Raw genomic sequence first — 27295 nt, forward strand, 5'->3', positions numbered from 1 at the left:
AATGCATTTTTTTTTTCAAACCCAGAGAATGTCACCACAAATCCAAATTCCATCCAGCATTTTTTTGTCCCAAAGTCTCTCCTGGACATTTATTTCAAAATGGTCTACATTAAGCCAAAGGAAGAGCATTTTAAAGCAATGCAGGTATTGTTTCTTTAAAAGGAAAAATAAAGTCTGATATTCTAAAACCAGCAACAGCCACAGCCAGAACAGAGCTGGGACAGACCCCACAGCCAGCAACACACGCTCAGCTTCAACACAAATGTGCACTTTGTACACAATGAAAGTGAAAATAAAAAGCAGTATCAGAAACAGCTCCATTACTTGGGATTTTCAGAATGAATCCAGCGCTGGGAGCGGAATATTGTGGACACTCTGCTCATTAACAGGGATTTACTGGGTGGGCAGAAGCCCACAGGACTGCCCTGAGGCAGCAGCTTCACACAGATCATTAATTGGGAAATAACACAAAACCAGGGAGCAACAAGTGGGAGCCTGCTTTAAGTCCTTAATAGGAATTGGGAAGAGAGCAGTGAGGAGGATTTTCCCTGCTTTCACTGGGGAAAGGCTGTTCCCAAAGCACCACACGGGGTTAAATGTCACCCATTTGGGACACTGAACAGAGCAACCCAAGTGCTGGGGGTGATGAGTGGACTGTGGCCACCAGCCCTGTTTATCTCCAGGCTCCAAAGGTCTCTCCCTCACACTTTGAGACGTTTTCCACCCAGCTTCCCAACCACACTCAGCTCGCTCTGGCAGTGCCCTTGCCCATCCCTGTGACTTTCTTCAGGTCACTGGTTAATGAGGAGCTCCTGCTGAATGTCCCTGGAGCACAGAGCCAGCCCCAGCCCATCCCTGCCCCATCCACTTGCACAACACGTCCTGGGTCACTCACACTTCCTGAGGCACCACCCTGGCACTCCTCCAGAGCAGCCAGGGGTCAGAGCCAAAGGCCAGGGGGGCAATTCCCTTCCCAGAGTCCCCACAGCTCCAGAGGGGCTCACACAGGGGCTGTGCTGGCTCTGGACACAGCAAAGCCTCTCCAGGTTGCTCAGGGATAGTCTGGACCCATGCCTGGCCTGCCTGGTGTCCCAGAGGGAAAACAGACCAAAACAACTCAGCACAACACTCATTTACAGAAGTGCTCGGGCAGAGGGGAACAGCGAGGACATGATCATGTCCCCTCAGAGCAAATTTAATGGGGAGACTGTACCTGGATGTTCTGAGGGACAGGAATAGGGCAGGGATTTATCTGTGTCCTCCATGGAGCCTCACTCCTCATCCCTCACTCCTCCCAGGCTGCCCAGAGAAGCTGTGGCTGCCCCTGGATCCCTGGAGGTGCCCAAGGCCAGGCTGGACAGGGCCTGGGAGCACCCTGGGGCAGTGGAAGGAATCCTTGCCCATGGAATGAGATGCTCTTTAAGGCCCCTTCCCACCCAAATCATTCTGGGATTCAATGGTTCTCTAAATCCTGCTCCTGACCCTGCTCTGACAAGGGACTGAGGTAGCCTTGAAAGAGAACAGTCCTGCTTGAATCAGGCCCCAGAAAGACATTAAAATGCATGGAAACCTGAAAAAAAATAAAGGGAGCAGAGCAAGGTCCCGAATCCCTTATAAATAGCAGCAGAAAGCAGAGACATTTATCAGCGTCTCTCCAAGCCGAGCCGGCTCCTTGCCAGAAAGACAGAGCCAAAGGCATCAGTCCCTCACTCCCCTTCTGCTAATTGTAAATTCAAGTTTAATGCCAAACCCACAGAATGCCAGATCGGACTGGTCTCTCAAGCAGAAAGCTAAATCATACATATTGCTGTGTCTGAACTGAACTCCTCGCACAGAACGGAAGGAAGAGGGCTCTGGAATAAGGCAGAATCATTGATATTCGCGAGGGCTCAGCCTCCTGCAGACAGCTCGTGTGTGCTGGCAGCAGGAGAGGGAGGGGATTCCACAGTCAGACAGAGTTACCGTGACTCCATCTCACCCCATTCGTTTGGAAAGCACAGGAATCCTCCCCAAAAGGTAGCACTGCCTGCCCTTGGGCACAGGGTGTTACACAACAGAGCCCTCACACTTCCCATGGCTCTCACAGAAGCACACGGAGTCACTGAATCCAGTCACTTCTATTTCATTTTCTGGATATTTTGCAGGAGTTTGAAATGTCTCCTCCCTCCTGTTGCACAAGGTGAGGGGAGTCCTGAGCCCTCTCTGCCCCACAACTGACAGCCCTGCTCCCAACACACACACACACCACACACACACATTTTTCCTGTAAGCATTTTCCATATAGGACAGAGCCTGTAGGACACAGGAGATTATGGGATGACACTTCCAGGCTGCAAGCAGCACATTAATTTAGTAAAGGACAGAGTCAGGAGCACCATTGGCAGAGGTTTCCCAAATCTTTCCCCGCTCACGATTTGCACCCATGAGCTGCCCAGACTCCACTTCTGCATGTTCAAGGCACTTTGGAAACGCAGCATAGAAAAGTTTTATAAAAAGTTTTACTTGGAAAACAAGGAAGAACAATGACGTAACTGCAGACAACAATAATAAAATTAACAAAATGCTAATGGCTACCCATTGCTTTGTCCTTGTTGATATAAAAAGTGTAACATCAGATCCAGTGTACAAATACAAAAAAAATTGTGCATAATAAATGTACTATAGTACTGTACATACAGCATAAACCGTTCAATGAGAATGAATTAAATATACCTATTTGTCTCCTGACTTGGAAGACAAAAGAATAAAGTTCTAAAGTCCTAGAGTCAGTGTATAAACCCTTTCCAGGGGCTGAATCACGAGCCAACGGTATCCCTGAAAATCAGCAGAGTCAAATATTCCCTTAGTGGAAGCCATTATTCATGGGACTGCTGGTTATGATAAACTAGGAGAAAAAACTACAACATATCAACCGAGCCAACGTTAAATCCAGACTGAGTTCTTCCCATCTCCTGACTTGCTACTGGCACTGCTTTTGTTTGAGCCCGCTTTGGATTTCTTCCCTCTGGAACTGCTGGGGTTGTTTTGGTTGTTGTAAGCCTGGATAGCAAGGTCCAGGCGGTCCTGAGCCACTTTGATTTCCCTCTGCAGGATCTCCAGGTCGGCAGGAATGTTCCCTTCGTTGCTGCCATACTGCTGTTCCTGAGCTATGTTGGCTTTGTTCTGCTTGTAGGCCATCTTGGCGTTGGACAGCTCCGTGCACTGCATCTGCTCCGGCTTCAGCGCGATGTTGTAGCCCGGGGGAGCCGAGGGCGTGTTCCAGGTGAAGGGGTAGTTAAAGGTCCCAGAGTCAACCAGCTCCTTCTTCTTGGCATTCAGCGTGTCCCGGATGGTGCCAAACCCCAAGTGCAGCATCTCCCAGACATTGAGGAGCAGACACATGCAGCTCACCCCGTACATTATGAGCAGGAAAATGGTTTTTTCGGTTGGCCTGGAAATGAAACAATCGACGTTGTGCGGGCAGGGCTTCCTGCTGCACACAAACACGGGGCTCACCTGGAAGCCGTACAGGAAATACTGCCCCACCAGGAAGCCAACCTCAAACAGGGCCCTGGCCAGGAGCTGCAGGACATAAATCCTCATGAGCCCGTCCTCCCGGATCTGCCGCCGGCTGTCGTGCTTGGCTTTGGCAGGGCTCTGCTTCTCTTTACTCTCCCTGACGCTCTCCACCTCTATCTCCGGGTACATCATCGGGTCTTCCTCATGGTCACCCTCAGCTTCCTCCAAGCCCCGGTGCTGTTTCCAGCGGATGGGCAAGCTCCTCCTCCTGGCTCTCCTGCTGGCTTCGCTGTGCTCCACCATCCGGGCGATTTTATGGATGGCGTAGCCTAAGTACAGCACCGAGGGAGTGGCCACGAGAATGATCTGGAACACCCAGAACCTGACGTGCGAGAGAGGGGCGAAGGAGTCGTAGCAGACGTTCTCGCAGCCAGGCTGCTCCGTGTTGCACACAAACTTGCTCTGTTCATCATAATAAATGGATTCTCCTCCCACAGCAATTAGGACAATCCGAAACACAATCAACACTGTCAGCCAGATTTTGCCAACAAAGGTTGAGTGGTTCTGGATCTCCTCTAACAGGCGGGTCAGAAAACTCCAACTCATGGTGGTCAAATGAGTTTATCTAAAAAACAAACAGAACCCCCAAATATTTATGAGTTTATCAGCTCGAGCCTAAATGGTTCAAACTCAACCAAGAGAGTCTGAAAACTCCAGACTTTTATACTCAACCCATCCGTGTTTGTGACCATCACCTGCTATCGGGATCCAGCTGCCAGAATTTGCTTGAAGATCCTACGTCTCCTCCGCAGGCTTTTGAGGAATCTGCTGTAAGAAAAAGTAGCAGTTCAGTATCTTTTCATTAAAATATGTGCTCCCAAAGCTACTCCCCAGCCCAAGAGAGAGGCACAGCTGCTCTGTATGTCACAGGTTGATTTAGAGTGGAAACTGAAGACTCCACAACACAGTGGATGGGAAGACAAGTGCCCATGAGATTTTTGGGTGCTGTTGGCCACATCCTGCCACTGACAAGGGGATTTATTTGAATTTGTTAAGGCCTGGGCTGGTGATCATGCTCTCAACCCACAGGAGACATGGCTGTGTCCAAGGGCAGTACCAGCTGTCCTAATTCAGGAAGGGATGGCCCAGCCCACCTGTGATGCCAAGGCAGGACAACCTGGTGGCCTGAGCAGTGTCACCCTGCAGGGCCAGCCTATGGACAGGGCTGGGCCAAGGAATTTCTAGCTATGCTCAAACCATCCTGGGGATAGATTTGGGTTCAGCCCCTCTGGGAGTCTCAAAATCTTCCTCCCAGGTTGAGAAAGGATTTCAGTGTGGGTTTTGTAGTGAAAAGCTGGTTAGAAATAGTTACCTGTCAAAACTTTTAGAAGAGCTGGTGCACAGAAGTGAGTGGTGGGTGGGTGAGGGGAGGAGGGACAGCGCTGGCAGGAGCTGAGCAAGCGCCGGAACTGCCGGGCCTGGCCACACTCCTGAGCAATTTGGCAACTCTGCCAAATTCCAATGGCTGCAGATTCCAGGTTGCCCAGAGAAGCTGTGGCTGCCCCTGGATCCCTGGAAGTGTTCAAGTGCTCCAGGTTGGACAGGGCTTGGAGCAGCCTGGGACAGTGGAAGGTTCCTGCCCACGGCAGGGGGTGGCACTGGATGAGCTGCAAGGTCCTTTCCAACTCAAACCATTCCATCACTCCAGGATAAATTTGCAATCCTAACAATAAAAATCACATCCTTGGAAACTCCCATCTGGCAACACTTTGAACAAACCCCAGGAACACTGCAGGCCCTCCTGGAGCCCAAGGAGTGAAAGTAAAACACAGGAGGAACTGCTGGACACTGTTAGAGCAACAGGGGATGAGGCATCTTTCAGATTTTTGATGATGTCAAGTATCACTTTGTTAAAGATTATTAAAAGAAATTATTACATCAGAACAACATTTGGTGACAGATCCTGAAAGCAGAACTGGACAAACCTCCAGCACTCTGATCTTAGAAGTGATTTATTCTTAACCTGAAAAAATTCCAGGAGACTGGAAGAAAACTAGTACTTGGAACTATTCAGCTTCTTCCACTTAACTACAGAGCTGTTTATAGGCAAAATAATGAAATGTGAGGAGATGCAAGCAATGCAGAATTAAAGGATATAAATGTGATCTCCCTCTGGTGGAATTCAGTGTTTCACTGAAAAGCCAGGAGCAGGGATATGGTGTGGATGGGCTGTGCAGGACATTTGATTTATCACTTCATAACAGTGGGAGAAAAAAAATAGCACAGGAGAGTACTTAAAAAGGCCATATAAAGTGATCAGAAGTAACAAAAGTCTTGACAAATGACTCCCACATTAGGTCCAAGATCAGTTCCATAATTACAGCAGTTCTGAAAATCCCTGGCAAAGCTCAACTGGGGAGTGGCTGCTGATAAAATGGGCCCATGGGACACGAGTTTGAAGGCTGAGAACTGGAGATGAGAGACACCAGTGGTACAGGAAACACGGATTGCTGGGGAGGCTGAGACCCTTGGGACAGCCCCACTGCCTGAACCACACTCAATGCAGCTCAGGGCCAGCAGAGCAGGGTTTTGTAACAGGAGGAGAAGCTGCTGTGGGTGTCAGTTAACAGGGAAGGGAATGAGGCCCCTGAAGGATCAGGGGCTCAAGGAGAGCTGCTGGTATGGTGCAGGTGATGGATGTGACCTCTGGCTGTGTCACCTGCAATCAGGAGCTGGGGGCTGATCTTACCTCCTTGTTAGCGAGACAGCCCCGGGCGCCTGCGGCCGCATCCTTCAGCACTTGCTCCAACATCAGAGAGTGGACACAGGAGGCTCAAAACCAGCTGAGGGATGGGGAAAATGCCTAAAAGTGAGTGATTTGGAGAGATCAATTTGTTTAGTTGGGAAACAGGAAAAAAATGAAAGTGAATCCCAGTAGCAAGGAGTCAGGATCATGATATGTCATCAAAATTACCAATTAGAACAAAATTCCCCAGCCCTCCCTCAGCTGGACAGGCCACCTGCACTCAGCCCTGAAGAAGGACATGTTTAAACCAGATGTGTTCCATAGATAACAGCTATTAGGGGTGCATGCAATCCTCCCAAGGCTTTCATCCAAGCTCCTCTTCAACACAACCCTGCTGCCACCATTCCATAGAGCACTGGCTGAAATAACACATTTTTAACAGGCAAAGAGAAGTTCCAGTCCCAGTGCAGCCCCCTCCTGCAGCAGGGGCTCAGCACCCTCATTTCAGAAAGGCACCCAAATCCAGCTCTGCCACCCAAGTTCTGTGTTAGTGAGATGTGACACTGCTTCAGACACCCCACACTCAGCACTTCCCACTCAGATTCAGAGTCCAGATGTGGGGCAGTGAGTCTGGGGGTCCTGCACTTGCCTGAGAAGTCTCCAATGGGCAGCAAAGGGAGGTGAACCCCACATCTTGAACAGGAGGTTAACAGAGGGGAGAGGAGCCCCAATACCCCCCTCCCACCACACTGCTCTGCCCATCTCATCACCCTGGACACTGACAGGACAGGCATGTCCCCACTGACACCTCGTGATTCATCAACTAAAACAGAGAAAAAACCCAAAGGAGTTTAAGAGGTTAATTCTTATTCTCTGAAAATGTCAGGGCCACGCTTTTCACTCAAAGTAAACTACTAAGTAAATTTGAAATTAATTAAACACTGTTGCCAATGTAAATTTGGAGTAACAGCAGGAAGCAGCCTTTAAATTTTCATATATTGTCACATTCCTCAGCAGTTAAGGGCAGGAAGTTTGAAATGAGTGCAGATTTCAGTATGAGAATCTTTACTTTTAGACAAGCTGCTACCTCCCATCTAAGAAATTTCTTCAAGGTACATGCCAGCTTTTCACTGTGCATCTTCTACCTGCAGACAGGCAACAACAACAACACAGAAATCAATCCTGTGATTCCCAACCTGAATTCCACCAGTTGTTCCAATGCACAGACTGCCAGACCTACGTACAGACTTGTGCTGGGCTTCCCACAGCCCTGGGATGCAGGAGGATTTACCCAACCTGTGCTTAACAACCAGGACCTGCCAATTAGTGAGTCCTGGCTGTGGAGCTCTGAAGATGCCCAAGAGCTGATTCTCTTTGCCAAGAAAGTGTCACTTTGTCCATTCAGTCCTAGTCCTGAGCAGAGCTGCTGGGACAAACATGGGAGAATCCATGAACAGGCAGAGAAGTTCCTGGGCTTTAAGGAAATATTTTGGTTCAAGCAAAATGACCAGTCATTACATCTTGGAGAGGTTCAGCCCATCCAAATTAAATGCAGTACAAACCCAAGAACTTCCAAGCAGAATTCCAGTGGTGTCCTTCTGTTCTGTGGGATCAGCCAAGGTTAGAGGGGCACGTTCTGCCTCTCCACCATGTGCTGCAGCACCCAGACACATCACAGTAACCTTCACCCAACATACACCCAGGCTCCTGCATCTGTTGTTTCTGGCAACATTTAACTCAATAATTTTCCAATGTTTGAAAGAAAAGTCTATGGACACTGACACGCATCTGAGAAAGGCAGAATGTCAGCAATTTCAGCTAATTTAAGTCAGGCCAGAAAGTGCATTTGAGAGAGACTTTCATTTCTTGTATTTGTCATAAGTTCATTTCAGCACTTCCAGCGGAGGAGGCTCCTTGGAGCGGGCAGGATCCATGATGAAATATCAAGAGGCTTATCTCTGACAGCAGGCTGGCTCCTGAATTAAAGCTTTGCAGGCACTGACATCCAGACAGAATGAAGAAGAATTTGGAGCAGGTACATGGGAAAAAAGAAATCAGCTTCAGGTGAAGAATTTCTGGAGTTAACATGGCTGTTGTTCACATACAGCCAGGGAATGGCCCCTCAGGTGTGCCCCCTCCTCTACCCAACCCATGAGGGGCTGCCTATGAATTTAAACATTTTAACATTTAAAATTTCACCTCCTTTCAGCTTTCTCCTCAAACAGTGATGACCTCCCACCACTCAGGGTGGGAAGAACTGTCCCATGGAGCAGCAGTTACTGTAAAATGCTCAAAATCCTGTCCTTGGACAGGACAGCTGAGGTGTGGCAGGGACAGCAGTGGGGCAGGAGGAAGCTGCAATGCTCCAGCAGCGTTCCCATTGCCCTGAGATGGAGGGCACTTGGAGGGCAGGACAGCCAACACCAGGTGCTGTAAGGCAGCTTCATTCCAGGCTGTCAAATCCCAAACACCTTCGGAACCATCTCCTGGCTGTGTCCTGGTACAGCCCAGTACAAACTGGAGCCCCTTGGCACAGCCCAGTACAAACTGGAGCCTCTTGGAACAGCCCAGTACAAACTGGAGCCCCTTGGAACAGCCCAGTACAAACTGGAGCCCCTTGGCACAGCCCAGTACAAACTGGAGCCTCTTGGAACAGCCCAGTACAAACTGGAGCCCCTTGGAACAGCCCAGTACAAACTGGAGCCCCTTGGCACAGCCCAGTACAAACTGGAGCCTCTTGGAACAGCCCAGTACAAACTGGAGCCCCTTGGCACAGCCCAGTACAAACTGGAGCCTCTTGGAACAGCCCAGTACAAACTGGAGCCTCTTGGAACAGCCCAGCACAAACTGGAGCCCCTTGGAACAGCCCAGTACAAACTGGAGCCCCTTGGAACAGCCCAGCACAAACTGGAGCCCCTTGGAACAGCCCAGTACAAACTGGAGTCCCTTGGCACAGCCCAGTACAAACTGGAGCCTCTTGGAACAGCCCAGCACAAACTGGAGTCCCTTGGCACAGCCCAGTACAAACTGGAGCCCCTCGGAACATCCCAGTACAAACCAGTAGCTACAGCCCAGAGCACCTGAGCATGAGGGCTCAGGGAGTGCTGGTGTGGTTGGGCATTAGGCAGCCTGTGAGGATCACTGAGCTGGACTGGATGATCCATGTGGACCCCATCCAGTCCAAGCTCTTCTGTTTCTGTGGCACCAGGACTCAATTCATGTCATTCCATCAATGTCAGAAGTGGGGCTGGGCACAGCCTCAGCATGTCCAAGGATGGCACCAAGCTGAGGGGCACAGATACCCTGCAGGGAAGGGATGCCATCCCCAGGGACCCTGACAGCCTGGAGCAGAAGGCCCCTGGGAACCTCATGAACTTCAGCAAGGCCAACTGGAGGGTCCTGAACCTGGGCTGGGGCAATCCCCAACAGCAGCACAGACTGGGGGTGGGTGGATGGAGAGCAATCCTGCAGGGAAGGACTTGGGGACACTGGAGGATGAAGAACAGGACATGAACCAGCAACAGACCAGAAATCCAACTGTCCCCTGGGCTGCATCCAAAGCAGCATGGGCAGCAAGCAAAGGGGGAGCCCCCAGCATGGAACAGACATGGAGCTGTTGGAGGGAGTCCCCAGAGATGCTCCAAGGGACCACCTCTGCTATGGAGACAGGCTGGGACCATAGGGGTTGCTCAGCATGGAGCAGGAAAGGCCCTTGGGGAGAACATCTTGTGACCTTTCAGTACAAATGGAGCTTGTAAGAAAAATGGGGACCTTTCATCAAGGCTTACAGTGACAAGACAAGACAATGCTTTTAAACTATGAGTGGGCAGGGTTAGAGGGACATTAGAGATATTTAACATGACAGTGGAGATATCCTGGCACAGGGTGCCCAGAGCAGGTGTAGCTGCCCCATCCCTCTCTGGAAGTGTCCAAGGCCAGACTGGATGGAGTCTAATGGAAAGTGTCCCTGCCCTTTGATGGCAGGGAGTGGTGGAGGGTCCCTAAATTTTCATATTTCACCAGCACCTCCTCAGACAAGGCTTCTCTGCAGGCTTCGTAGCCTCGAGGCAGTTGTTAAGCAGAATGAATGTATCTACAGAAGACTTTTTTCCTCCCTAAATTATGTCTTCTCAGGTCATGCTAATGAAATTTGATTAATTTATTAATGATTTATTTGTTTTGTTTTGTTTTGTTTTCAAGCAGTTTGAAAAGACATGTGCTGAGCAGGAAAAAAAAAGAAGAAATGCACGGCAATTCTGTTGTTAATCAAAAGAGGTTTCATGCTGCATGAAAGTGAAATTGGGCCCACAGGTTAATTAAAATAGTATTTGAATTAGGATGAATGAATAATTAGCATTATTCATTCAGCTCTCATTTACATTGAAAAGTAAGACATTACATGATTTACAAGTACTTTTGAGGAAGCAAAGGGGCTCCTTTTTTTTTTTTTAGACCTGGAAAACGAGTAAGGCTTTACTGCTCAAGAAAGCAGAGAGCTGTGGCCAGACCCAGCACTGGAATGGTGCCAACACATCCTGAATCCTGGTCACCCCTGTGCTGATGCCACCTGCACTCCCTGAGCAGCAATTCCAGTGTCCATTCTCCTGAGTGACACAAGGGAAAGGATGTGGGGATATCCCTGGGACAAGACAACTCACAGCTATCATCCTTCTATCCTCCATGAAGGAAGTGGGTTTAATCACCACAAATTTTACTCCAATTTTCAGCAATAAAGATGAAAAGGAATAAGAAAAGTGCACTGAATTTTATTTCTAATCTTACAGAATACTTGGGAAGGAAAAGGCTGGGACTTTTTTGGAGAGGACACAGTGCTCTTTCAAATAAATCCTCTGTCATCTGGCAGGGCTCACGTGGCAACAGCAGAGAATGGTTTGGAAAAAGCCACAATGTCAATGTCAATTTGGAAACCATTTCTGAATGGTGTCTTCCAATCCCAGGCATGCTAACAAGGCTCTGCTGATTCCCAGACCAATCCCCTGAGTCTAAAAAACCCTATGTTGAATTAGGAGACCACACATCCTATGTGGGATATAAATAGAACAGGAAAATATGGGTAAGAGGTAGGGATATAATAAGATTCTTGTGCTGTCAAAAAAATAAAGATGTCAAGTACGTATCTTTTTGAAAATCAACATATACCCACCCGAGCATTCAGCTTACAGATAAACTGGAATTTGCAGCTAAGACATGAACCTCCGGTCGCCTCGGCGTGCCCTCTAGGTACTGCTAACATGGGAAGCCAAGTGACAATTTTAGCAACACTCCCCCGCAGTGACAAAATTCAAATCAAATCACGACGTGTTTTGTGCTGGCCCAAACCAGCTTTTCACTGCACCTACAGCAAGCGTGCTGCTGCTGCAGGAAGCAGCGTGTCCAGGGCAGGCACCGCGGAACGCGCGGATCCCGGCGCGGAACGGCCCGAGCAGCACGAGGACAGGACGAGCTGAGCCTGACTCGAGTTCATCTCAGAGCAGGAGCCTGCAGTGAGGCTCCATGGAAAATGGAGGCTGGGCTGTACAATCTCTGTCACCTCATGAGATTTTTGGAGGCCCGTTGTGGGGTCTGTGTCAGCCTGAATCCCTTCACGCACACTCAGTAAACAGCATCCCTTCCAAAGGATGGGAGTGAGGTGTTTCATCTCAGGCACCGGAGAACCAGCTCCCAGTTTGGCATTTCTTGTAGCCTGACACCAGCCTGGGGCTGCTCCTCACACCCATCCTGCTGATGCCAGGTATCAGGAGGCAGAAGGAGCCCCAGGTGATGGCAGCACTGTGGGGATGTGAAATGTGATCAAGGAGCAAACAAAGTGGTCAGAGACACTGAAACGCCGGCTCTGTGAGCAGCCCTGGCCACAGCGACTCCAGAGCCTGGGGAAGCAGCACAGTGCTGGAGCCTGCAGCAGGAACAAATCCCCTCCTTCACAACCTGCTGCCACATGAGGAATAATCCAGCAAGGAAGAGCTACTGGAGCTCAGAACCAACCCAGTGTTTACTCCACCAGTGCTCCCCCTCTCTCCTAGCCTCACACATCTCACAGCTCTTCTCCACCACACTTTAACCCCACTGAGCCTGGATGGTTTGAGCAGCTCCCATAGGAACTGGGTTCCTGCAGCACTGGCAGGTCCAGTATGACCCAGCAGGCCCTGCCTGCTCCTGGCCCTGGTGCTGCTGTGCTTGCTCCTCCGTGCAGAGGGGCCAGTGAAGCACAGGAAAGCTCCCTGTGTTCAGCTGGATGTTGAAAACAAGGAATTGCAGGGGAGGTAAAAGACAATTTATTTTTTTTTAAATATTTTAAATCTGAAGTTCAAGCCATACTAAAGAAAACACCCAACATTGCTGTTCTGAGATCAAGACCAAGTGTTTAACTGAATCCTGAGCTCTTGGATTGCCAGCCCAGGCTGTCTGCAGACAACAGGGCTGGGGACTGATACTCTTAAAATCCAAAGATCTGGAGGGCATCCTCGAGAAAGACTGTTCATCAGACTGGGTGAGAGTGGCTCCAGGTACACAGAACACTCCTGAGTGTGAGCTGTCAATCCCCATTCTCCCATCCCACAGGGATCCTGAAGGCTTTTCCATGAGGTGATCACACACAGTCAGCACTCATCTCCCAAACACCAGAGTTCTCCTTCCTACGAGCAGCTCCTGGACCAGGCATCCATCTGATGAGGCATCCATCACGTGCTCCTCAGCTCAGGGCTACTAAACCTTGGCTCAGACACACAATGTGCAACCTCTTGAGGAAACATGAGACCAAACACCCCAACACTGACTGGTGTGAGGCTGTGAGAGCCCCTTTGGAAGTGACTGAGATTTACTTCAGTCACTTCTGAAGGTGATTAACCTCTAAGTTCCCTTGTACCAAATGCATCGAGGCATATTTCAGAAATGTGCAATGTTCTGATAACTGGTAGTTTAAACCACCATATTTTACATCCCACAGCAGGATCAACCAGAGCAGGTTGCAAGGCCCATGTCCAGCCAGGTTTTAAATATCTCTGAGGCTGGAGACACCACAAGCTCTCTGGGCAGCCTGATCCTATTCTATCCAGAGATAGAAACCCCACAAGCATTGAAAAGTCATTTTGGGCAGTCAGATCCTCTATCTGACCACACTAACAGCAAAAAAAAACACCTTTTCTTATGTTTAAGTGGCATTTTGTTTGTATCAATTTTACATCACCATTCCCTGGGTACCACGGAGAACAGTCGGGGCAACTGCAACAGGAGCAAAGCAATTTTGCAATTTTTCCTGTAAGAATGAACATAATAGAGAGGGGACAAGTTACAGGGACTTGAGCCACACAAGCAAGTGAAACTGTGACCTGAGATCCTTCCCCTGCCAGAGTGGGACAGCTGCCACACAGTGCTACTCAAACTGGCATGATATAACACAATACATTATTAAAATATTAAAAATATTGTACTGCTGCCTGTTGGGAATCGTGTTCTCAGCAGTTATTTTAACAAATATACCAAATGGAAAGGTAAAGATGGAAAAATTGCAGTGGGGAGATGTCGTTCTAATTGGGAACGGCAGGAAGAACGACACAGACTCTCAAGGGAGTCAGAACAGGAGAGAATCTCTAGTTTATTGCTACAGCCATGTTATATAGACTAGTTCGTGGAAAGTACAGAAAGGAAACTCTTATTGGTTAGTAAAGTGCTACATTACCATCATTGGTCAGTGGGGTTCACCACCCCCCTGACCCTCTCCTGCAAGGAAAACACGGGAACAGACAAACAGCACCTGCAGGCTGTTTTGTGTCTTTGAGGATTGTTTTGAATCCTCCCATGAATTTCCCAGGCTAGCTTCTCAGGCAGGGCTGGCAGGCCATGGGGCCTGCAGCTTGCTCCAAAGCTAGCCTCCATAGGGAGAATGACAAAAGGCAGGTCCTGAGTGGCCAACAGAAATTCAAACGAGAGTGATGGATCGGGGCTGGGGTTCCTGCACACACCTGCCAATGAACCCCAGGGATTCAGCCCCTTTCAGGACACACTTGCCAGTCAGGGAACAGCAGAGGGAAAGAAAGGGCAGGAGAGTGTCCTGCTGCAAACTCTGCCTGTGTGGGCAGGCCCAGCAGCAGCTCTGCCACTCAGGGCTGCACCCAGGACACGCAGGGGTGAGCAGAGCCCGCACAATGCAAACCCACCTGTGACACCCAGGGAACAGCAGCACCTGGGCCCACCCCACACCTCTGACCACAACCCCCAGCACTGCAGCGAGGCAAGAAGGACCAATCCTTCTTCCCTGGACAGACCCACAAGGGTCCAAAGGGAAGAACACACGGAACACACAGAAGCTCTGGGTGTTGCATTCCCAGGAAGCACTGAGGGACAGGTGCTGCTGGGGAGCAGGAGCCTTTGGACAGGCTGCAGCATCCATGCACTTACCTGGATCCCTCTCTGGCAGCGAGGTGTGGGGAAGGCCATCCTCACTCCCATACCATTCCAGTCAGGCATCAGAGAGATTTCCCTGCCTTGATGTGATTAGCGATTCAAATAACCACAACATCCCTTTAACTACACCCGATTCCACTGCAGCCAACGGCTCCACAGCGTTTCCCCACCGGGCTCCTCCTCTGCGCTCAGAGGGATGAGTGTCAAAAGAAAATGACACACTGGAAGCAGCTGACCCAAATATCACTCTCATGGCCATTTCGGGAAAGGAGAGAGAAGCCAAAAGAGAGCAATTCTGTCGTCTCCTGTACATCAGAATCAAAGGCTCTCACTTGGCTGAGCGGGAGGCAATTGGATGGGGATGAGCACCTAATGCTCCCACCACCATCTTACGACAGTCAGGAGAAACTATGACAGTGTTTGCTTCATAGATAAGCCTCAAAAACTACCATGAACAGCTTGTAAATGAAACAGATACCACGCACCCCGCCACAGTCTGCCACAATGTCCCCAGTCACCCATCCTGCAACGTGGCAGCTGCTTCTCTGACCCACATTCAAAAAAAAGAGTTTTATTCCCCAGCTCTGTCTGGTCTAGTGGGAGCCACCGCCTCAGCCTACAACAAATCCACACCACATTTTCTACAGCAGCAGCCCTGCAGAGAGGTAAGGATGTTCAGAGGCAGAGGAGGACACTGCAAACCAAAGCCTCACCACTGCAAATCCTCCCCACCATGCTGGTGCTTTCAGACCACCCAGCTTGGAACAGCTCTGCTGAACTGGATTGTGCCAGTGCTGGGACACAGAGGAGCAGAGAGCCTTGCAGCCCCCTCTGACTTCAACCAACTCTGCCTCTCCCCAGGTGGACAGCACCAAATTGAGCAGGACAGCAGCCAGCCATGCCAAATGGCACAACAATCCATGAGGATGGAGTTGGGATGGACAGCCAAGGACAGCACCTTGCCAGAGAACAGGTCCACAACAAGCCAGCACCTCACTCACTCTACTGCTGCTTCAACTTCTCCCAAGTGCTGCTAAACCACAGAAACAGCTGAAGAGTTTTGTTTCAATAAAGTTGGTCTTACACACAGTTTATTCTGAGACAAGGAGCAGAGTAAGGCAACAGATTGCCATACTGGCATTAAAATGTTACTCCAGCTTGAGTTCAACAGGAGTCTTAACAGCTTTATTTTGCCAAAGATAAAATTTAGAATATAAATATGCACAGAGATTCACTAAGTGACTTATTTGTTGAAAAAAAAATCCTGTAATGAAATAAAAAACATAAAACTGTCCTTTTCTGAAAGACTTGAATACTTTGAGACCCCCTTGGGAAGAGACCTGAAGCACTGATGAACTCTCTATGCTCCATCACTCCAGCTGGGAAACACACACACACACCAACTGGGGCTTTTCCCCCTGAGAACAGCTGGAAATAACTCCTATTTTATGAAAGGAGGCCAGAAGCCTTTTCCCAGTGACAGGCATGCTGCACCAAACACACAGTGGCAGACGGGTCAGTTTTTCCACCTGACTGATTTCCCTGGCCAAGGATTTTATCTGACTTATTATCGACATAAATTGGGACAATTAGCAGCAAACTGAAGGCAGATCAGCCTCCCCAGTGCTTAAGTCAGGCATGAGACTGACAGGGGAGCACCAAGGGGACCTGGGGATGGTGTGTACTGTGTTGTGGGGCTGCTGGAAAAACCCACTGAGACACTGCAGCCACAACTACGGTCAGGGAAACAGTGCCAAGCTTCCCTCAGCTTCCCCAAGATTCCAAGATTTTAGCAGGCTGGTGACGTCTTGTTAGTCACTGAGTGAAATTCATGTTTATTCTGTAATGCTCTCTTCAAGCTCCAAGGAGGAGCCAGCAGATGACCTCTATTTGGCATGACCTGGGAATGCACAAGGACTGGGCTACTTCCTAACCAGAGCCCAGCAGGTCTGCATGCAAAAACCTTCTTAATACAAAGGGTAATTGAGTATCTGCTGTGTCACAGCCCATCCACTCTCACAAAGGGGAATTACTGCAGATAAGATCATTCCTGATAAGGAACCCCTGGCTGTTTGGTGGATTCTCATTAAGGTAATCACTCTGCCAAACACAGTCACAGACTGGCTTGGGTTGGAAGGGACCTTAAAGCCCATCCAGTGCCACCCCTGCCATGGCAGGGACACCTTCCACTGTCCCAGGCTGCTCCAAGCCCCATCCAGCCTGGCTTTGGACACTTCCAGGGATCCAGGGACAGCCCCAGCTGCTCTGGGCACCCTGTGCCAGGGCCTCACCACTCTCATGGTAAAATGTCCCATCTAACCCTGCCCTCTCTCAGTTTAAAAGTGTTGTCCCTTGTCCTGTCACTACAGGCCCTGGTAAAAAGGCCCCATTTTTCTCCTAAGCCCCTTTATAAGCTGAAAGGCCACAGTGAGGTCTCCTAAGAGCTTTCTCTTCCCCAGCTGAACACCCCCAGCTCTCCCAGCCCATCTCCAGAGCAGAGCTGTTCCAGCCCTCAGACCATTCCCACTTCAGATTCCCACCTGCAGCTTGACAGAGTCTTCCCACAGCAAGCCACCATCAGGAACAGGCTCAGCTTTAAAGTCACTAAAAGAGATGATAAACCCATCCAGGGAAAATTATGTGACTCCTTTACATACAACTCACAGAACCAGGAACAGCTCCAGGCTCTTTGCCAGCCCTTTCCCCTGGGACTCATTGGGAACTGGTTCCCAGTGCAGGGACTGGAGGGGAGGTCACGGAGCAAAGAGCCAAACTGAGGAGTCAGAGCAGGGTGGGCTGGGGTTCACCGAGGGGTTAACAGAGCATGGAGATGGACCCCAGCCTGGGTATAACCATTCCTAAAATTGTCTTGGGACAGGGAAGCAACTGCCATGTCAACCCTGCAAGACAGGGGTTGTGAAGAAAATCCTGGCAAAGTGTATTTCTCCAAAGCCAACATTCACACAGGACTCATGACACAGAGAATTAATGGGCACTGATTCTCTGTACAAATACAATAAACCAGGCAAAAAGTCAGTGTGGCTTCTGGGTCCCAGCCCCACAGAGGGCTCCAGATCTTCTGGGTTTTAACCTCTGCAAGTCTCTCTCATCTGAGGCTTCCTGTGGGGACCCCAAAAGGTCACTGGAAAAGGGACTGTCCCTGTGTGGAGAGACAACTGGGTGGGAGACACGGAGCAGGAGTAAACAGTCATTTCCTGCAAGGGAGGGAAGTCAGAGCAGGGGTCACAGGGAAAGGCTGGGACCTGTGCCAGGCTAGGACACTGTCTGGATGTGACCCAGGATCCTGCTGGAAATATTCAAGGGGTGGTGGATAAGCAACCATGAAGAGCAGCACAGGGACCATATTTATTATGCAAATAAAATGGCAGATGGAATTCCACATGGATAAAGTGATGCATACATTGAATAAAAAAATTAAATCTCAATTTCAACTAAAAATAGATATGCCCTGAGATGGCCTCAGCAAGCAGGAGGTCTTGGGGCTGTCAGGCTGCTCTGTGAATGCTCTGGCACTGCTCAGCACAGCTCCAAACAGCATTTCACCAGTGTCAGAGGACAAGCACACCCAGCACACGCTGCCGTGCCACCATTTGCCCGTGACACACATCCATGGCATGTGGCTCTGGTCACTCTGCCATGTCCCCACGGCTCACTCATGGTGGGTGGCTCTGGTCACTCTGCCATGTCCCCACAGCTCACCCATGGTGGGTGGCTCTGGTCACTCTGCCATGTCCCCATGGCTCACCCATGGTGGGTGGCTCTGGTCACTCTGCCATGTCCCCACAGCTCACCCATGGTGGGTGGCTCTGGTCACTCTGCCATGTCCCCACGGCTCACCCATGGTGGGTGGCTCTGGTCACTCTGGCCAGCTCCTATCACTGGAACAGAGAACAGAAGGAGCTTGGGGAAGAGGTACAGAGTGGCTGGTGGGGGAAGGACAGTGAAAAAAGCAAGGCTGAGGGCAGAAACAGGCAGGGAGCTGTGAGACCCAGAGTAACCTGGAGAAGGAAAACCCCTCAAAAACTGAAAGCCAGAGCAGTGCCTCAGGCAAGGGTAGGTCTGTAGGCACAAAGCAGCTGCATGTTGAGAGAGTCCAGAGCTTGTCCCATGCTCTGCTGCAGCCCTCACATGGGACAGGCCAGAAACAGGACTCTGGAGCAGGCAAGATTCCATCTGATCCATGTGGCTGTTCCAAAGGAGCCAGAAGCGAGGGAGTCTGAGGTGTTGGGGAAAAGCCTCTCCATGAACCAGCTGAAAGAGAGGCACCAGCAGACGCCAAAGGGAACAGAATTGCTACAAGGGGCTGTTAGTCACTGCTCAGTTCCAGCCCCCTGGAATTCTGTATGTGCCAGACGATCCCGGGCAATTGGAACACCTGAAGGGCAGCGATGATTTATTTCTGTCCACGGCTCTCCGGCACAACCCTCCAGGGAATCGGATTCCGCAGACACCCGGATCGATACGCTTTGGTCACAGATTGCAAAGAGAGCAAGAACACGCGAGGAATACAAACCAAGCTGGGGACTGACTGAGGAGGAGGCTCCAAGTCAGCTCCAGAAGGAGCAAAGACTTCACGCGAACCAAGGAATAAAGATAATTTCCATATGGCTCTGTGGAAGTTCGCTGTGTGCTTCCTCCCAAACACTTCAATTTTATTTTGCTTTATAATATCTCAGGAATCACAGTTTCCACCACGAACATTCTTCTCATTTCAAAATAGTTTAACTCCATATCTGAGTACGAGCTGAGTAACTCCTGCGAATGAGTCTGCTGCAAGTAAAATTCAGCCATTTCTCAACTACTTCAATGTTTACCATGAGAATCGGGAGATTTTTAGATTTTTAAGAGGACATGCTGCATGCAGGGCAGCACAACTGCAAGACACATTAGGAATTTTTAACTATTTTAATTTTATGCCATTAAAAATGTACTGACACCAAGGCCAGCCCCATGTGCACAACCTACACCACCCCCTTGTCTGCCTACAGATGCATCTCTAACCTCATGCAGCGCCGGGTGTCATCTTTGTCCCTGAATCCACAGTAGAGCCAGGCTTCCAGGAGTTAACAAGGAGTCAAAACTCCCCCTCGAGGGAACATGGGCATACACAAGACATACAGTCACCCTTCCAGGCTCTTGACTATTTTAAGCATGAGAGAGACGCAGAACTTCGCAGGCGATGGTTTGTTCCGAGTCTGGCAGGGCTGCACCACTCACGCCGGGATGTCACCGCGGGCGGGAGTTCCATCCCCCGCTGCCACCAGCATCATCCCTCATCCTGAAGGAGCTGCATTCCCGAGGCACACCACAGCCAGACCCATGTGTAGACCCAGAAGTCATTTTTCTACATTCCTTCATCAGAAAAGCAAAGTGGACAGAAGCATCCCCAAGACGTGGCACTTTTCGGGAAGACCTTGGGGATGTTCAGAGGAGAGGGAATGCTGTGCACAGCCACCTACAAGGCAAACACTGCACCCCAGGACTGCAGATTAATGGCTGAGCAGGACACCAGAGCAGGGACTCCATGGAAAATAAGCAAATGCAGTTGTCAGCCTCCTCCAGTGCCACCGACTGCAACATTCGGACTGGAAAGGACACGAGGCACAATCTGCTGGTCATCCATATGGATGCCTCCCTCCCTCCTTCAGTCCTCCTCGGTATCTCAATCGAGGTCAGGCACGCACACTCAGACTCGTTTTCTGACAAATTTGTAACCAAAAAGCTGGAACTAATAACTGTAAGAGCCCAAAGCTGGTTTCATGGACAAACACATGGTTTTTAGGCAAAAAAGCTGGCTGACTCCACCAATTTCCATCTAGGCAAGGTAATAGGAGAAATCCTTCACTCCCGTGTAAAAATGTAAATCCCAGCTCAGTGAGTCATTTAAGCACATGCCTAATGCAAAGCCTGAAACAAATCCCGCTAATAATCCAGGCTGCTCTCTTATTTACAGCTAGGCATGGCTTGAGTACCTGGATGATCTGGAAATACCCCCGAGCCCCCGGAAAAGAGCCTAAACCAGGCTGGTCTGGGAATTAATCACAGTGGTATGAGCAGAACTGCTAATATGAACCGGGGGAGGACTGTGTGTGTGTATGTGTGTGCTGAAGCATCTGTTCAAGTTTAGGCATATAAAACATTTTTCAGCCCAATGACTCCAGAGGGAAATGCCTCATACATCAGCTCATCTGAGTCAATTTTTCCATCACATTTCCTTTAATACAGTTTTGTCCATAAATACACTATTTGTTTTTTCTAAATATAGATTTTTATTTATAGCCAGAAAACCTTGTAACTTGTGTTATTGCTTAAAGCCCTGGGTTCTGTTTTGAAATGGAATCACATTCTTTCTTGAAACAGAATCATTGAGGAATTACTGGCCAGTACTGAGGTATGAAACCAAGTTCTCTATGTTTGCAGAAGGAAAAGGCATTTCTTTTTGCTCCAATATTTGCCATTCTCCAAGGAATCACCAGTAAGATCACAACTTCCCAGCCACAGATTGCATGTCAATTATCCCACACCACATCCAGGCACTTTCCCCTTAAATCTTCATTTTACACCGAAACAAAGTTAAGTTTTTAAAAATCCCAACCAGATCTCCCAGACAGTCCTGAATTTGGGGAGAACTGTGCGTCACTACCCAAACAGTGATAACAATTCATATTTATGGTATGAGGAGGTCAGAAAAGAAAATGTTAACATTGCCCTTTCCCCTCCAAGGAGCGTTTTGGACATAAACTCCTTTTTGTAGCTTTTAATGGAAAGCAACAAGCCTTCCAAAACCAGGACCAAGAATGGGCAGTGAATGGGAAATCTTGTGATTTTAACATTTTAAAAACATGGGTTTTTTTCAAGAACGGAATTTACATATTGAGCAATACCAAACACAGCAAGAGAAATGTGATTTAATACAATTTGGCCATTATTAACCATAACTTGAGTCAATAACAAGCACAGCCTGTTATTCCATGGCACAAGCATGGGACAGTGGAATTGCACTCCCGCTGCTGCGGGAAGTGCCGAGATCAGCTGGAAACACTGATAAATGCCAGGGGCTTCTGCAATAAAACCTTCACTCCCTTCCAAAGCAGGGCACACAGAGGTGGCCATGCAGCCACCCGTGAGGGGCTGGCAGCAGGATCCAGGGACCATCTGTAACTCAGGGAGTCTCCCTACCTGCTGGGCAGGAATGCGCTTCCCTGCTCAGGTCAGCGGGGACAAAGAAGAGCCACCATAAAAATCAGGGAATAGTAATGGAACATTACTATTGGAATTACTATTCCATTACTAATGGAATTTTTAACAGCAATAATTTGCTTCCTATTAAGCAGATTAAAACTACATAAATCTGGAGCACAAGTCAACTCTGTGGAGTGGCAGCACAGAATACAAAGGCTGGAAGCAGGGTGGGAGCAAAGAATCACCTTCCCCCTAATGAGGCAGCAGCGCCCATCCCCCGGGACCGACAACAAAGGGGTCCATTATCCACTGGAGGGTTTCACTCCAAGTGGTTAATGATTACTACCCTTGTCCGAGTTCCTGCTGGGGTTCAGGGAATCCTGTCCGAGCAGGAAGGGTGAGGCACAAAAGAGGTACCTTATGCAAGGCAACGCTCCTTGTGATTTCCACGTTTAAAAAAGGTGCTGGAAATCTGAAGTGTTGTAAGGAAAGAGCCACAAGATCAGCCCCTTCTCCCCAGCTCCATGCTGGTGGTGAGGCTGCAGCATGATTTCTGAGAATCACAGAATATCCTGAACTGGAAAAGACCCACAAGGATTACCCAAGTCCAACTCCCGATTCCATCACTTCTTTCCTCAGCCAGCGGCTCCTTGCAGGTGCCAATGACCACAAATCACCAAAATTCACCCCAGCGAGCAGGGTCTGCCTGGGCTCACACACTCTGTGGTGTTCCAGCAGCTCTCCATGGAAAGCTCACCATTCCATAAGGACTGCTCACCCTCCAGCATCACAGCCGGGTCAGGAACGAGGCGTCAGCGGCACCACCGAGCCCTTGTGGCTCCAGATTCCTCAGCTACAGCTCCCCAGAAAAACACCAAGGCACTGGATTTTCAGTGATTCAATCCATAACACACCTAAGGAAAGCACCTTCTGGATTATCCAGCTGCTAACTGGTTGTTCCTAGGCTGCTCTGTTGGTCCTAAGCACCTGGTTCACACCTAGGTACAACCTCAGGCACCGGATCTCATCCTTTCCTCGGCAAAAGTGGTGGATGAGGAAAGTTTGGGGATTTTCTTGACTCACAGAAGTTGCTAGCAGTCAGCAAATTACTAAATCAACAAATTTAGATGTTAAAATTCATCACAAACTATCCATCAGTGATTTCACAGCTTATAAGGAATTTGTTCTTGTAAACTCTTGTAAACCATCCAAACCCAGAAAATACTTTTTAAGATAGTTTCATCTAAGCAATGTAATTCTCAATTACCTTTAGAACCACATAATTCTTTAGAAAAACTGTGCCTATAATTAAAATTCACCAGGGTATACAAAAATGTTTACTAAATTCTTAAAATTGGTCTCAATTTGCCCAGCATCTGGGTTTTAACTTTCCCCCAACCGAGGGCTAGCACCCCTGGAATTCCTCACCTCCTGCACATTCCCAACCCTCTTGGGTCTCCTCTCTGCCTTGTTCAGAGCAAGGGCTGTGCTCTCAGTCCTTCACCCAAACTTTCCAGTTATTTATTGGTATTTGCATCACTTGCACATTATCTGTGATGAGTTGCGTGTTTGCTTGGAAGTGAGGGGCTAAAACAGTCCCTAATGAAGGGCTAAGGATGGAACACATCTAAAAAAGAGGTATTTCATGACAATTCCTTGTCTAGAATCCTGCATTCACATCTGTGAATTGTTTTAAAAAACTTAAAAATTGTAATGTTGGTGTATGAATTAAGGAAACACTAAGATTTGTAAATAGAAATGTTTTTATTAGCAATAACTCAATGGTCCCCTCCATCAACAAACTTATAAACTCTATAGTCTAAAAGCACTAAAGGCAGTCAGACTCTTTGGTAATGGAATAGCCTATCAATAAAATGTTTTTAATAACTTTCCAGCACTCAAACTGATCTAAACCTTGATAAACCCATTTCAAAAGGACAAGAGGTGCTTAGTGACAAACCAAGGAGCAGCTGGTCATGTTTCCACCACAGTCCAAAAACCACAGACACTCTTGTAAAACAAGTTTCATGTGATATGAAACCTCCAAAGGGACGTGTCACCGTGCTCCTGCTTTGCCCCATGCACCAGGATTTCAATTTGGAAATGTCAGATAAGTTCCTGAATCTCAGAAATACCCTGCAAAGGGCTCTCCTCATCGAAGGAGCCAGAGAAAGGCTCAAGGGCAGACCCCACACTCAGCCCAGCCCCAGCCCCTCAGCTCTTACCTGGCCTCCTCGGTGCCCGCAGACATGGTCAGAGCTCCGGCCAGCGCCGGCTGCCACGGGGAGAGCCCAGCACCGCAACTGCTGCAGCTCGGGGTCACTGAGGACCAGCCCCTCGCTGGAGCTCTGGCATTCGCCAGACACCAAAATGTGGGACAGCTCAGCCCACCCCCACTGAGCCCTGCAGAGCCACCAGTGACCGCAGAGCTCCGTCCCCGCTGCTCCCCAGAGCTGCGGAAGTGCCGGAGTCAATGCAAGCACTGCTGCAAATCCAGGACTTTCCCTCCGAGTCAAATGGCACAGTAAGGCTCAAATTCCCTTTTAAAACTCCTTACCTCTCCTGCTTCCCAGCGCCGAGCTGACCTGTTCTCTCAGGAAAGCACAAGCACAACTTTGGAACAGACTTGGAAAGTACCAAAAATACAGAGAAGGGCACCTTGCGTTTTCCTAAACACGAGTCTTGACAGAAAACAACAACTTTCTGCCTTAAATGACCTGAAGAACGGAATGTTTGGTAACTGCACTGACAGCTGGTTCATTGAACATCCCCGAAACACAGATTTCTAACAGGAAGGGACAGTTTGGGGTTTTTCTTAACCAATTATCCTTGACTTAGAGCAGGCAGGAGATATGGAAATAATAACAACAATCAACGGTCTGTCAGATAGAATGGTTTTGTTCTCCCTTTCATTTCCAAATACCAAACAAACACCCAATGAAAAATCAGAACCTGGTGGTACCAACTGTTGCTCCAGAATCCATACACTATATCCATGCCCTAATTAATCCCTATGAACTATCTCCTGTTTGTAATTAATTTGACAGTGGAACAAAATCAGCACTTCACTGGGAAGCAAGGTCACACTGACCAGAAAGTGTCAGGACTAATTCCTACTAACAGAAATGAGAATTGGCTTTAAAAGGCCAGTAAAAATAGCTGCACAAGTGTCATTCTTGTGAAATTTTATGATGCTGGGTGAAAGTTAGGCCCAAAGGAAGCCAAAACTCTCATCTGATACAAGAGCGGGATTCTTCTCATCGTACTCATTTGGGTCAAGCACAGAGAATCACAGAATGTCCTCAGTGAGACACACAAGGTCATCGAGTCCAACCGATGGCCCTACACAGGACACCCTCAACAATCCCACCACGTGCCTGAGAGCTTTGTCCGAACACTCCTGAAGCTGGAGAAGCATTTCCTCGAGCAATGCCAAAGCGCACGGCTGCGGCCCGTCAGCTTGAGGCAGGGCAGGCTCCGGCTGCCAGCAGCGTTATGAAGGTTTATCCGAGCAAGGAATTCTGAGCAGGAGCTGCTGCTTCCAGGGACTGCTGACACCGGGGATCCGTGAGCCCCGTCCTGCCCGGAGCCGGGAGGGACACGGGGGTGACACGGGAGGAGAACACGGGGGTGACACGGGAGGGGAGGAGGACACGGGGGTGACAGGGGACGGGAGGGACACGGGGGTGACACGGCAGGAGGACACGGGGGTGACACGGGTGGCATCTCCTGATGCGATCACTCCGTTCCCGCGCTCGGCAGCGCGGGGAGCGCTCCGTTCGTCACCGAGGGGCTCGACACGTGCAGCCGCGGGCCGGCACCCGGCGCTCCGCCCGGGAAAGCCCCTCAGGCATCACTTCCCTCGGGATAAACACTCCGGAGAGGCCCGTCCCGGAGCGCGGAAGGCAGCGGGGAACGGGGAGGACGCGGGGGGTGGCACCGGCCCCTCGCGGCGGCACCGGCGGCGCAGCGCGCCCGGCTCATCCCGGCTCGGTCCCTCCGGGCTCCCGGCTCCCTCAGCCCGCCGCGGCTCCTTCCCCTCGGGGCCCGCGGCTGCGCTCGGGCTCCCGCCTCCCGGTGCCCCCGGAACGGCCGCTCGGTCCCCTCAGCCTCCTGCCGTCCCCCGTGGCTCCGGCCCCTCGGGTGGCGCCGCTCGGTGCCCTCAGGCCCCCGCCCGGCCCGGCCCGGTCCCGCCGCGCCCTCAGCCCCACTCACCGGGTCCGGCCCGTGGCGGCGCCGGGGCCCCTCGGCCGCCGAGCCCGGGCGGGGGGCGCGGGGCGCATGCGCGGAGCCCCCTCAGCGCGCGCGGGCCGGGGCGGGCGGGGACGGAGGGACCCGGGCGGGACAAGGACACGGGACTGGGGACAGGGGACAGGGACACGGGACTGGGGACAGGGGATAGGGACACGGGACTGGGATCTGGAGTGGGGACAGGGGACAGGGACACGGGACAGGGGACAGGGGACAGGGACACGGGACTGGGATCTGGAGTGGGGACAGGGGACAGGGACACGGGACTGGGGACAGGGGACAGGGACACGGGACTGGGGACAGGGGACAAGGACACGGGACTGGGGTCGGGAGTGGGGACAAGGACACGGGACTGGGGACAGGGGACAGGGACACGGGACTGGGGTCTGGAGGGGGACAGGGACACGGGACTGGGGTCGGGAGGGGGGACAAGGACACGGGACTGGGGTCGGGAGTGGGGACAAGGACACGGGACTGGGGTCGGGAGTGGGGACAAGGACACGGGACTGGGGTCAGGAGGGGGACAAGGACACGGGACTGGGGTCGGGAGCGGGGACAGGGACACGGGACTGGGGTCGGGAGTGGGGACAAGGACACGGGACTGGGGACAGGGGACAGGGACACGGGACTGGGGTCGGGAGTGGGGACAAGGACACGGGACTGGGGTCGGGAGCGGGGACAGGGACACGGGACTGGGGTCGGGAGGGGGGACAGGGACACGGGACTGGGGTCGGGAGGGGGGACAGGGGACAGGGACACGGGACTGGGGTCGGGAGTGGGGACAAGGACACGGGACTGGGGTCGGGAGTGGGGACAGGGACACGGGACTGGGGTCGGGAGTGGGGACAGGGACACGGGACTGGGGTCGGGAGCGGGGACAGGGGACAGGGACACGGGACTGGGGTCGGGAGTGGGGACAGGGACACGGGACTGGGGTCGGGAGCGGGGACAGGGGACAGGGACACGGGACTGGGGTCGGGAGTGGGGACAAGGACACGGGACTGGGGTCGGGAGTGGGGACAAGGACACGGGACTGGGGTCAGGAGGGGGACAGGGACACGGGACTGGGGTCGGGAGCGGGGACAGGGACACGGGACTGGGGTCGGGAGGGGGACAGGGACACGGGACTGGGGTCGGGAGTGGGGACAGGGACACGGGACTGGGGTCGGGAGCGGG

General features: G+C 50.7%; 1 protein-coding gene across 4 annotated transcripts; it reads right to left on the bottom strand.

Moving 5' to 3' along the window:
- On the bottom strand, positions 1-26146 carry GJC1 (gap junction protein gamma 1). 4 transcript variants are annotated; one of them, XM_058858039.1, is made up of 4 exons: positions 26084-26146; positions 6248-6361; positions 4254-4323; positions 1-4123 (listed from the first exon to the last, which is right to left on the bottom strand). In XM_058858039.1, the coding sequence occupies exon 4, from the start codon at positions 4102-4104 to the stop codon at positions 2923-2925; it is 1182 nt and encodes a 393-aa protein (XP_058714022.1). In that variant the 5' UTR covers positions 4105-4123; positions 4254-4323; positions 6248-6361; positions 26084-26146; the 3' UTR covers positions 1-2922. The 4 variants fall into 4 exon arrangements, with proteins under 4 accessions (XP_058714022.1, XP_058714019.1, XP_058714021.1 ...); XM_058858036.1 differs by having other exon boundaries at positions 4254-4326; XM_058858038.1 differs by lacking the exon at positions 26084-26146 and adding an exon at positions 24094-25335.
- Positions 26147-27295: the final 1149 nt, after the last annotated feature.

Source organism: Poecile atricapillus, chromosome 27, assembly GCF_030490865.1.
Source record: "Poecile atricapillus isolate bPoeAtr1 chromosome 27, bPoeAtr1.hap1, whole genome shotgun sequence".
NCBI lineage: Eukaryota > Metazoa > Chordata > Aves > Passeriformes > Paridae > Poecile > Poecile atricapillus.